The sequence below is a fragment of the Cornus florida genome, unplaced genomic scaffold (assembly GCF_030987335.1).
Source record: "Cornus florida cultivar Cherokee Brave unplaced genomic scaffold, ASM3098733v1 CherokeeBrave_3.0.0_Hap2_Chr11, whole genome shotgun sequence".
Taxonomy (NCBI): domain Eukaryota; kingdom Viridiplantae; phylum Streptophyta; class Magnoliopsida; order Cornales; family Cornaceae; genus Cornus; species Cornus florida.
In genome coordinates this window covers 92995240-93007247 of record NW_026775581.1, presented here as the reverse complement: position 1 = coordinate 93007247, position 12008 = coordinate 92995240, and the positions used below count along the sequence as shown (strand labels likewise).

The 12008-nt window shown below is 35.9% G+C and overlaps 1 protein-coding gene across 2 annotated transcripts; it reads left to right on the top strand.

Annotated features, from left to right (window-relative positions):
• The first annotated feature begins 242 nt into the window (after positions 1–242).
• LOC132281175 (glutamate--cysteine ligase, chloroplastic) lies at positions 243–11063 on the top strand. 2 transcript variants are annotated; one of them, XM_059782903.1, is made up of 16 exons: positions 243–416; positions 999–1344; positions 1894–2044; positions 2279–2386; positions 3380–3472; positions 4102–4185; positions 4508–4576; positions 4657–4727; positions 4826–4894; positions 5430–5523; positions 5680–5769; positions 5857–5937; positions 6366–6458; positions 8629–8709; positions 8811–8880; positions 10683–11063. In XM_059782903.1, exons 2-16 carry the CDS (start codon positions 1007–1009, stop codon positions 10769–10771), a joined length of 1581 nt encoding a protein of 526 aa, XP_059638886.1. In that variant the 5' UTR covers positions 243–416; positions 999–1006; the 3' UTR covers positions 10772–11063. The 2 variants fall into 2 exon arrangements, with proteins under 2 accessions (XP_059638886.1, XP_059638887.1); XM_059782904.1 differs by having other exon boundaries at positions 243–479.
• The last annotated feature ends 945 nt before the right edge of the window (positions 11064–12008 follow it).

Below are 12008 nucleotides of genomic sequence, written 5' to 3'. Positions count from 1 at the left end.
TATATTAAATTTCAGGAGATGTGATTGTAATTATCCTGGAACACAATATATTACATAAATGTTGTATCTATTATTTAAACATGATGACAATGAAAGTAAACGGTCCACTCACACACTCACTCATACCTATGCAAATGAAATTGGAATCTTGTAATGTGTAGCGTGGCGGCATCCGAAAAAAAGGGGGGACCACGGGAGAAAAGTTAGGATAGTGCTGCACTATTTAATACACATCGTCCCCGTCGTCACCATCATCGCTCCTTCCACAACCGAGCTAGGAAAAGAAAGCAGCAATTGCTTTCTCTCTCTAGACCCGCCTATTCAATTTTGTGGCATCCGCAAAAAGTCTGAAACCCACTACGCCAATCGATTCCAAACACAATAAGCCCTAGAAAATTCCACTCTCATACAACCAGGTGAGGCCTCTGTTTCTGTACCCACAATAATAATCCCATCTCATCTTACAGATTTTTTGCAAGGTCACTTTGATTTACACTTGTGCTTGTGTTATATATCTTCATTTATCTCTGATTTTCTGTTTTCCATCTCCATTTCCTGTTAATTTTGCATCATATTTATGTGGTGTTCATGATTTTCCCAGTTTTTAGATTTTTTTCTACAAGTTTCTATTGTATCTCTGATTAATTGCATGTATGTATATATATATCTATATATATATATATATATATATATATATATAAATGACTAATTTACTCATTTTATAATTATCTTTGTTCCTTCACTGACTTACATGTTTATTATCCTTTATTGGGTCTGTTCCATTTGAGTTGGTTTATCAAAATTTTTACTTTCTCATTGAGAATTAGTAGAACAGACGCAATTAGTTGAGTTCTCTAGCTAATTTGATGAGTAATTTACTAATGGGTGGGAGGGGATTTCAATTTGTCCCTTCCCCTGTGAACCTGTATGCTGGGTGTTGGTGATTTTTGGTGGTTAATTTTTGCTGTAAGTGTGAGGTTATTTGTTTTATTTTTCAGGGGACCTCATGGCGCTCATATCTCGGGCAGGTCCATCGTGCTGCATTCGTACCGAGACTGTACAATGTAAAGCTGGACATAGTGTGGCCTTTAACATGGTAAACAATATGGAGATATCCAAATTGAAGGAACCTTGCATTGGCTTGCCTTCTTTATCATGGAGTTCCACAAAGACAATGCAGGGTTTGCATTTAGATAGTGCTCGAGGGGGATGCAAACGAGGGCATCGTGCAATTGTCGCTGCAAGCCCTCCTACGGAGGATGCTGTAATTGCTACAGAACCACTGACAAAAAAGGACCTTGTGGCATACCTTGCTTCTGGGTGCAAGACTAAGGAGAATTGGAGGTTCAACTTCTAGCTCTTTTCGGTACTCAGATTTGAATAACATATAATTTGCCATATATTTTACTTACAGATGCTTTGATCATTTATCTTTTAGTCAAATCACCGTTGGAACTTACATGATCATAATTTTGTTTCATAATTCTTGAGCTTTAAAGAATATGATTGGGTTAAAAAATGTGCATGAGTTGAAAGAATATATATGTATTTCTTAAAGTTTTGAACTGCCAGAAATTTTTACTTTTGGTGTTAACTTTGTCCGAATGAGTTGAAAGAGGTGTTTTGGCGGCAGCATGTACTTGCTCTATATTGTAATAAAAAATAAAATAAAATAAACTGGAATCCCACTGATTGATTCAATTCAGGTTTCTTCTGGAATCGCACCAGCTCCAATTCTATTTCTTCTTTTCTTTTACTATGTGATAAGGATTCCACATCCACTGTTTGGTTGCACAGAACATTTTTCAGATTTATATTACTTCCAACCAATCAATTCCTTTTCTTTCTTCAATCATCTTGTGAAATATTGACTCAAATCATGTGGATTCACAGAATAGGTACAGAGCATGAAAAGTTTGGTTTTGAAATTGATACTTTACGCCCCATGAAGTATGAACAAATAGCAGATTTGCTCTATGGTATTTCTGAGAGATTTGAATGGGATAAAATAATGGAGGGTGACAAAATTATCGGACTCAAACAGGTACACTGCTTCTTCAGTTGTGTTTGTTAATAACAAACTGCTTCTCTAAATATATAGTACTTTTCCTTTTCCTATATTACGTTGGTATGAATGGTGATGCTTGACGCCTTGGTTGGAAACTATTCCATTCTTTTTCTTTTCAAATACATTTCCACTGAAGTAACTTTCAAGAAAATTTGGTTTCCTATTTTTCGTGTATTTCTATAGAGAAAATTTATATTACCATTTGGGCAGGGGAAACAAAGCATATCATTGGAACCTGGAGGTCAATTCGAGCTTAGTGGAGCACCTCTTGAGACTTTGCATCAAACTTGTGCTGAGGTCAATTCACACCTTTATCAGGTTTGTCTGAAACTTTTAGTATATGGACTAATGTACAAGGTTGTTTTCAAGTGTTTGTTTATTTTTTTATTTATGAGAAAATGAATATGATGTTAAGGAAGAGTAAATTTTTAGAAAATGCATGCCTGCATGTTTGTGCAGCTGTTTTTGTTCGTTTAAAGAGTTTTATGGGAGAAGTTTATATATATATATATATATATATATATATATATATTAATAAAAAAACATTTTCTCATTGTAGTCGTAGGTGACAGACTTTACAATCGGAGCTACTGAAGTTGGCTTAATATTTGTAAAGGTTTACTGGTTGCAGAAATTATGTGAATAAATTGAAGTTGGGTCTGAGTTTGGCTGATTCTGCAAATGAATTTCCTACCTTACCAATGGCATTGTAGCCTTATGGTATCTTCTCTACCTTCCAAAGCGGAAGGTGAGGGTTCAAGTCCCATAGGGGAAAATGGGTGTGTGAGTTTTGTGCCAAGGAAAAAAATAAAATAAACATTCCTACCTTTGGTCATTTGAGTTCGGATTATAAATGGAAGCTTGTATTGACTGAAACAGATTAATCTCTTGTCCAAATTACTAGTAACGGTGGATGGGGTTGGACTCAAAGGTATTTGGGTGCCTTTGTACTTGTACAACCCAGTTTTAAGTTTAACCCATCAAGTCTCCTTTCTCGGTGGTGTTTGTTTTCTTTGGCATGCGTTCTCCCTTTTGGATGCGTTGGACTTTCCTGATTCATTTTTAATTTTTTTGTGGTCCTTAAAATATGTTATTCCACTTTCATTTGTCTAATTAGTACTTGGTACTTTTAGGTTGAGCTTTGAATTTTGCTATTTCTGTTTTAAAACACCAGGTTTTTTTCATTAATATTTTCATTAATATTTTTGATTATTTTGTATTCATTCATTCAGGATCAAACTAAGGTTTGAGTTAAAAATATATAAATGCTGTTGAACTTAGCACTTGCCTTTACATGATACTACTGAACAGGTTAAAGCTGTTGCTGAGGAAATGGGAATCGGATTCTTAGGAATTGGTTTCCAGCCCAAATGGGGAGTGAAAGACATACCTATAATGCCTAAGGTATAATTTTCCAAATGTTATATTATTCCATCTGTAGTGTCTCACTATTTAGTTTCCTATCATAAATATTTGCTCTTTTAGCATTCTTTTGTCGTCTTTAGTTCCTTTGTCACTAGAATGTGTTTAATATCGTCACTTATTGAAATAGTAATTAAAAAATTATAAAGTGTTTCATATCATTGCAAATTTGCCCCTCACAATCTGTAACACCTTTGACTCCTGAACTGGTTTCTGTTTGATTGTAATGTTTCAGAGTCTGTATACACATTTGATAATCAAGCACATAAAATGGTCTGTGGTAACGGGGTCATTAATTATATACTTGCCAATATTTAATGGAGTGCACAGCCTTAGGTTGATGGAGAAAATAGGATTAGTGCGGATAAGCCTTAATCGTGATGTCTTATATGCCATGCAAACCTAGGATCACCAGTATTCACAACCCAACATCTATTGATTGTAAACAAGTGAGATTTACTTGTGAAAAAATATTAGCTTGAAATATTACCATGTTCCAAACAATGATAAAACATTTAATTTAACCGTTATAGTGTTTTCTCTCACCATAATTCTATTTTAACTTTTTTGAACTTCAATAAAAGGTATACTGACAGATTATTTTGTCTCAGGGAAGATATGAGATTATGAGGAACTACATGCCAAAGGTTGGCTCTCTTGGACTTGATATGATGTTTCGGACATGCACTGTTCAGGTGAGGAAAGTAAAATGATTTTGATGATCTATACATTTCAAATTTGACTCCGGGAAGGCTACTTTCGGTGATCTTATCCCTTGTTTTTTGAAAAGGATTTTCTAAACCCATTTCTATCATTGATGTTCTATATGGAAAGTTTTAGATATCTTCAGGTGAGGAAAATAAAATAATTTTGATGATCTATACATTTCAAATTTGACTCCGGGAAGGCTACTTTCGGTGATCTTATCCCTTGTTTTTTGAAAAGGATTTTCTAAATCCATTTCTATCATGATGTTCTATATGGAAAGTTTTAGATATCAATTTTTGGCTTTGATAGGTTAATCTGGACTTCAGTTCTGAAGCTGACATGATCAGGAAATTTCGTGCTGGTCTTGCTTTGCAGCCTGTAAGAAGCCTTTTGTCTTTTCAGCTCTTACTAGAAATTTATTTGTTTCTACGGAATCTAACTCGTGGTAAATGAAATAGATTGCAACAGCGCTATTTGCCAATTCACCTTTCACTGAAGGAAAACCAAATGGTTATCTTAGCATGAGAAGGTCTTTGTTTTGTCTATGAAAATAAAAACCTTTTATATATTTCACTAGGTTTTATATATTAATTCTTTTTTTTTTTTTTGCCCTTTTTGTTTCACCAGCCAAATTTGGACTGATACCGATAAGAACCGCAGTGGCATGATTCCCTTTGTTTTTGATGACTCCTTTGGGTAAGTTAACAATTTTGTTTGTGATTAAAATAAATATATAAAAATAAATAAAAAATGAATTGTGTTCAACTCCATCTCCATGTGCCATTTTGGAAAATGATTTACTAAAATCATGTTAGCAGATAATTTAGCAAAAAACCATCAACAACATGTGCTAATAAATATCTGATTAAAGATTTTTTTTGTGCATCATTTATAGAGTGTAAAGTAGGACATATTGATCATTATTGTATATAAAAATAAAATATAATAGTTTATATCTTTCCATTCTTGCCTGGATAATAGTTTATCAAAAACTAGAAAAGATTGATTTTGGATCAATTAATAAAAAATCTTTACATTTTCTATACATCTTCTTTAATTTCTTCTTCAGCAAAATTTGTTCGCATAAAGATGAATATTCTTTTACAACTTCTTTTTTTTCTTTACAACTTCTCATGGACAAAGTTTTATATATATATCTTGAGGAATCTGTTGACGTAGATTAGATAATGACTACAGTGACAATCCCTTGACAATCCCTTTCTGGGCACAGGTTTGAGCAGTATGTAGATTATGCTCTAGATGTTCCAATGTATTTTGTCTATCGAAACAAGAAGTACATTGATTGTGCTGGACTGTCCTTCCGGGTATCCATCTATCCTTGCAGTTTCTCTTGCTTATCTTCTTTTTTTTTTTGTGGGCTGCAACTTTTCTTTTTTTGCTTAATCATTAGAGCAGTCTTTAAAATATATATATATATATTTGGCATATAATACTCATGTAGTTGTATAATATTTTTGCAGGATTTCATGGCAGGAAAACTCCCTTCTATTCCAGGTGAATTGCCTACGTACAATGATTGGGAGAATCACCTGACAACAATATTTCCCGAGGTTTATTAAATGCATCTGAAATTGATTGGCGGATTTCTGAATTCTCAGTACATTGCTTAATTAGTCTTGTGTTCCTCTTCCATTCAGGTCAGGCTGAAAAGATACCTGGAGATGAGGGGCGCTGATGGAGGACCTTGGAGGAGGTTATGTGCATTGCCTGCGTTTTGGGTATTTGGCCTTTCTGATTTCTCTATGTTTAAATCAGCCAAATTCTTCAACTAAATAAACATTAGTTTCCTGAGAATTCTTCAAAACAGAACACAACAGAATTTACAGATGCATAAATGAACGTTGTAGTGATGTTTGTGCCTTTCTACCGTGCTTAACAGCTATGTAGCATATGTTTTGTATAAGTTTGGGGGGTGTTGTGTCTACTTTCATTTTTGAGACAATTTTCTTGTAAGTGCATAAAAATAACGTGTGATACACTTATTGGACTTCTTTACCTTTTACCGGATTCCTTTCATCATCTGATTTAAATTTGTAGACCGACATCATCTATCTTATTGCCACCTGTGTTTAGTTTTGTGTAAATTATGTTATATTTTCTTCATTCCAGCTATAGAAATTACCCTGATGTTATATTTGAATTTCAGGTGGGTCTGTTATATGATGAAATTTCTCTACAAAATGTACTAGACATAATTGCTGATTGGACCACAGAAGAAAGAGAAATGTTGAGGAATAAGGTAATATAAAAGCTATAGACAAGCTAAAGCTGGCGTGAGGATGATTTGCATCTATTTATTCTACTTTTTGGTCCACACTGTAATGAAATCTGGTTAAAATGGTTGCTACAGAAACACATTGTACATTACCTTACACCTTAAATTATTATTATTTTTTATAAGTAAGATTTTATTAAAAACGCTCAAAAGGGGAGCAAAGCCCAAAGAAACAAAAGGGCCAAGGGGTGCCTTAGACCTTCAAAGAGGCCAAGAAAACAATAATTTCCTCCATAGATCTATAATCTCTCCCTGAAACCCAACAAAAAAGAGTAGAAATAACAGAGAACTTAAGCATAGAAACAGGCTTCTTTTTTCTGTCAAAATATCTCCTATTTTTCTCAAGCCAAATACACCACCAGATACAAAGCGGCGTAGCCCTCCAAGCATCTTTAATGCCAGCCCCAACAGAGACGCCTCTCCAAGCCTCAATCAACCCTCTAGAGGAAGAAGGCATGGCCCAATGGACCCCAAATAATCGAAGCATCAAATCCCAACAATCTCTGGCCATGCTGCAATGTAAAAAGAGGTGATCAACAGACTCCTCATTACACAAACACATGTAACAGTGATTGACCACCACTTGATTCCTCCTCCTCAGATTATCCTGGGTTAAAATCTTATCCAGGACAGAGGTCCAAGCAAAAAAGGCGACCTTGCGGGGAGCCTTGGACCGCCAAATAGACTTCCAAGGGAAGGGATCTCCATGACCAACCGAAAGGCATCTGAAAAAGGACCTAAATTCAAAACGGCCTTGCGAGTTAGGAATCCGGAACCACCAATCCGATTCCCCAAAAGAAATCACCTGGCTATACAATAGCTTTAGAAAACGAGAAACATCATCGATCTCCCAATCCTGAAAATGCCTCCTGAAACGAACATCCCAAGACAGTCTCCCATTATCAAGATGATAATAGTCAGCAACCATGGCCTGTCGATGAGAAGCTATCCTATAAAGCCGTGGGAACGCGAGAGCAAGAGGGAGTTCCCCACACCAGAGATCCTTCCAAAAACTGATCCTCCTTCCATCTTTAATACGAAAACGAACATGCTTGCAGAAGTCATCCCAACCCCTCCGAATGAAATGCCAAACTCCCACCCCCCTTGGACCACGCGTCGCCAGAGAGCACCACCCACCACGACTTTCCCCAAATTTGCTAGCAATAACTTTCCTCCATAACCAATGCCTCTCGATCCCAAACCTCCAGAGCCATTTACCAAGGAAAGCCTTATTAAAAGGCAACAACCTCCGAAACCCTAAGCCTCGAAACCGAATTGGACGGCACACTTGATCCCGCTGAACCAAGTGAAACTTGAACTCCCCCCCCCCAAAAGAAAGTTGCACTGCAATCTTTCAATTCTCTCCGCCACTGAAGAAGGAATCTGAAACAGAGATAAGAAGTATGTAGGAAGGCTAGAAAGGGTGCTCTTAATCAGGGTAACCTGACCCCCCTTGGACAGGTACTGCTTTTTCCAACCCGCCAACCTCCTCTCGAATCTGTCCACTACCGGATCCCAGCTCCCACACATCTCGAAGGGGCACCCAAAGGCAATCCTAAATAAGAAATGGGAAAAGAGCCAGTGCAACATCCAATTACACCTTAAATTTTCCTGGCAGTCTTATATATCGAATGCTTCGTGTTGCACTTCCTGGTGTTGGAGTTGAGGAGTTGGGAAAAGGTTTATTTGAATTGAACTGAGTTCGGTTGAGCTGTCAAGGATTTAGAGATGATTATCAGGAATGAAGCTCAAACAATAATTTAATCTTTTTAGAGGCTTACCTATTCTTGTTTCTCAGGCTACAATTTTGTGGATGACAGAAACCTTCACTTAATAAAATGTCGTCTTCATACAATTATCTCCATTGAAAATTTTCCTGTGAAATTCACATGCAGATGTAATAAACATTCTGTATCAATAACATCCTACTTTCGTGCTATGCACCAGTAATTTCCATCACTATATATATTAGTAACTGTGGTGTAAACAAATGATCAATGATTGACTGAAACTGAAGATGCCTTGCATACTTTAAATTTATTATTATAATGTTGATATAAAGACTACAAACATCAATTTTTTTTTTTTTGTTTGGCAACAAAGATGGCAATCTAATTCCATAATTGTTTACTAGGTACCAATTACTGGTCTAAAGACACCATTTCGAGATGGATTGCTGAAACATATTGCTGAGGATGTTGTGAAGTTCGCAAAGGTGACTTGGAAGTTACTATTGCACTTTCTTCTTGTTCTTTGTTTTCTAATGACAATGGTGGTGATGATTATGATATAACAATTCATCTGTTCTTTATGCAGGATGGCTTGGAAAGGCGAGGCTATAAGGAAACTGGATTCTTGAATGAAGTAACTGAGGTGGTTAGAACAGGTACAGATCAAGTTTATTTTTTTCATCTATTTATCCTCTATTATCTTGGGCTCTGACTGGGTGCCTGGGATGGGGTGGGGGAATCAATAATTCATGAAGTTCTAAGACATGGGAAAGAAGTGATCAGCTGAGTTTTGTTTTCGATTTATTTTTTGTTTTTTGTCAGTTAGAGATCTACAAAACTTTTCCTTCCAATCCATGCTTCCTAATGTAAAACTGGATCACATGATACATCAAAATCCTTCACAGCTCTAATGTCAATTGTTACTTTGAAAATTAGAAAAACACCTACTTTAAAAAGCTTAGGACAAATGATGAATTTAGTTATGTAAGACATATTGTGAACTTCAAACAGAACTTCTAGACATTCATATAGTTATCACTATGATAAGTTAGGCAATTCCGGTAGTTCTCTAGCCTCAGCTAACAGTTCTCTTGTTTGCTTGCGTTGTTATCTGTTCTTTGCCCTCTCTTTAGCTTTTGTTTTTCTGGTTGGTTTTGCATTTTCCTTGGCAGGTAAATAGTAAAAATAAAATAATATTTGAATATGGTATATAGTTTGAATATAACTTGAAAAAGGCTTCAATTCTTCAAATCATTAAAATATAAGAAAAATTTAGGTAAGACAAAGAAATAGTGAAATACAGGGGGGAAAAAAAAAACAGAAAAGAAAAAAAGAAAAGCTTAGATTTAGAAGGAAAAACAGAGTGTTCTTGATTTTGAGTGCTGATAATTAGGATAAGCCACCTTAGCTCAACAACTCAATACAAGAGAAAAGTAATGTTGAAAAGATTAACTTATTGTCTGTGTGCCATTACACCATAATTATTAGAATTTCTGGGAACAGGGTTGTTACTGAATCATAGTTGTTTGTACTTTTATGATATGATTTCTTTTAGGTTGGCAATAAATGAACACACATTGGGCCATAACTGAGTGTTCTTGAATGTGGTATATTAGAGGGTGTCTAACCTTGAATCATTCTGGATCAAGGTGGGCCAAACCGCCTTTGAACTGACAGGTTTACATTATAAACATCTTGGTTGACTGGTTCAACCTAGTACTTAGTGGTTCCAGCCTTCCAGGTTGACTGTAAGACTTAATGCCTCATAATATGTGAATTCAAATATATAGGAAGCCCAAGGAATTTCGGAACAGAATTAATTTTCCCTCTTTTGCAAAATGAAAATGGATCTACACATCATATGTCCTACCTACTTGGGGTGCTGGAATGGGAAGACTGGAGATGGACCTAATCTTTCACTTTATTTTGCTCAAAATGGATGCTCTCAAGACTTGAACTCACTTGTATGTTAGCATTTACGAAGTTGAAATGCTAATATAAATTCTAAAATTGAATTTTTTTAGAAAAAAGTATTGTCACATACATGTAACTGATAATCGGCTAATGGTTGATTGTATAAATGAATGAAATGTTTTCAAAAGAACAAGAAAAACTTTTCCTCCCTTTCCCCCTTGGGCCTATGAACCAAACGGTAAACGAAAGAAGAGGAATAAAAGTGGAAAAGGAAAGGAAAGAAAAAAGAGAGGAATGAACCCTGAATCTTCAGCATATATTCAGGATTGAAGCTCAAAAGCTGTAGGCTTATCTTTAAATTTTAAATTTTCCCTATGAAAGTTTAATCTTGCTGTTGGTCATCCATGATAAGAATTTTGAGATGATATTCTTAAAAGCTAGCTTATGGGCTATTATTCTGTTTAGATGCATTTCTTAGTTGTTCTGATGGGCAGGTTTGTATCTCCTTTTGCTTGGCTCTCACGATATGATTTCGTTGTGGCAGGGGTGACACCAGCCGAGAGGCTTTTGGAAATGTACCATGGGAAGTGGGGACGATCTGTAGATCCCGTATTTGAGGAGCTGCTATACTGAATTGATTTAAGTATCAATTCAATATTAGGTGGTGTCCTTTGTGTATACACTTCTCTCCAATTTTGGGTGTATTCTCTGTTGTTTCTGTCCTGAACTCTTTTCATATAAGGCCCACTGCCAGATTGTCTTGCAGGAATAAATTGTAATGTGTATGCTTGTGATGAAGCTTTTCATCCTGCTCTTACCTGTTACTATTAGATCAAACTTCTTTCAACTTGATTCAATATTGTATGTTGAGCTTGTGGTGAAAGTGAAGAAATTAAATTGAATTTCCAAATACAATTACAGTAAATGGTGGCTTACTTGTGTATGCTCTTTATGAGACTTTATTGTAGCTAACTTGACATGTTAATCTCTCTCAAGAACTTCAGGACCTCTCCTATGTTATTCTAGTCTGGAATGCTGTTACTTGCAACATGCTGCACCATTATACCACTAAAATGATTAGGCTGGTATCTCAATTTTTTCATCTGTAAAATGTAGTACACCAACAGGTCTGATCTCCTTTACATCAAACTACACTTAATTAAATTTCAGAATGATACCGTGCCACGAGTAGTGGAATACATTATGGCAGTGTCAGGATTTTATGAGAATGTGGGTGAAATATTAGGTCAAGTACTGCAGATAGATTTATATGTATTGTTTGATAGTGAAGATTAGAAGTCATTTTGAAAAGTTCCTCGTCTTAGAAAAAACCCTAGCAGAAAAAGGCCTGGCAGAGTCTCAAGTGCTCTTGTACTAGGCCGATTTGCATGTAACACCAATTTCTTCACTTGGTCCTAGTCTCCTTCAATCATCTTGTTCAACTCCATATGGGATATTCTTCTTACAATTCCTGTAGTATTTTATCATAATATCTTTGGGAATCGACCTATCATATAAGGTTGTGTTTCAGATCTGTTACCTAGGGTTCCATATCTTCTTGCCCAGATCATGTGTACGTTAACACATGCCATGTGCTCTCCCATTCCCACTACTGTTCTGTTACCCCACCATGTTAGCAACATATGTGGTAAACAGCCCTATCATCATCATCAAATGTTGCAACCTATACCTATCAAACTTAATAGGGGATAAGGATATTTCCAAAACCAGGCGAGTCAAGTATTTCCCGGGCTGTGTTGACTCGGTTGTGCTGGATCTGGTCATTTTCATGCCTCACCCTCTTGTTGACTTATGATTCAGAGATTTCAGCATTAGGAACTTGGATCCTTTCATGTATCGTTTCATCTTA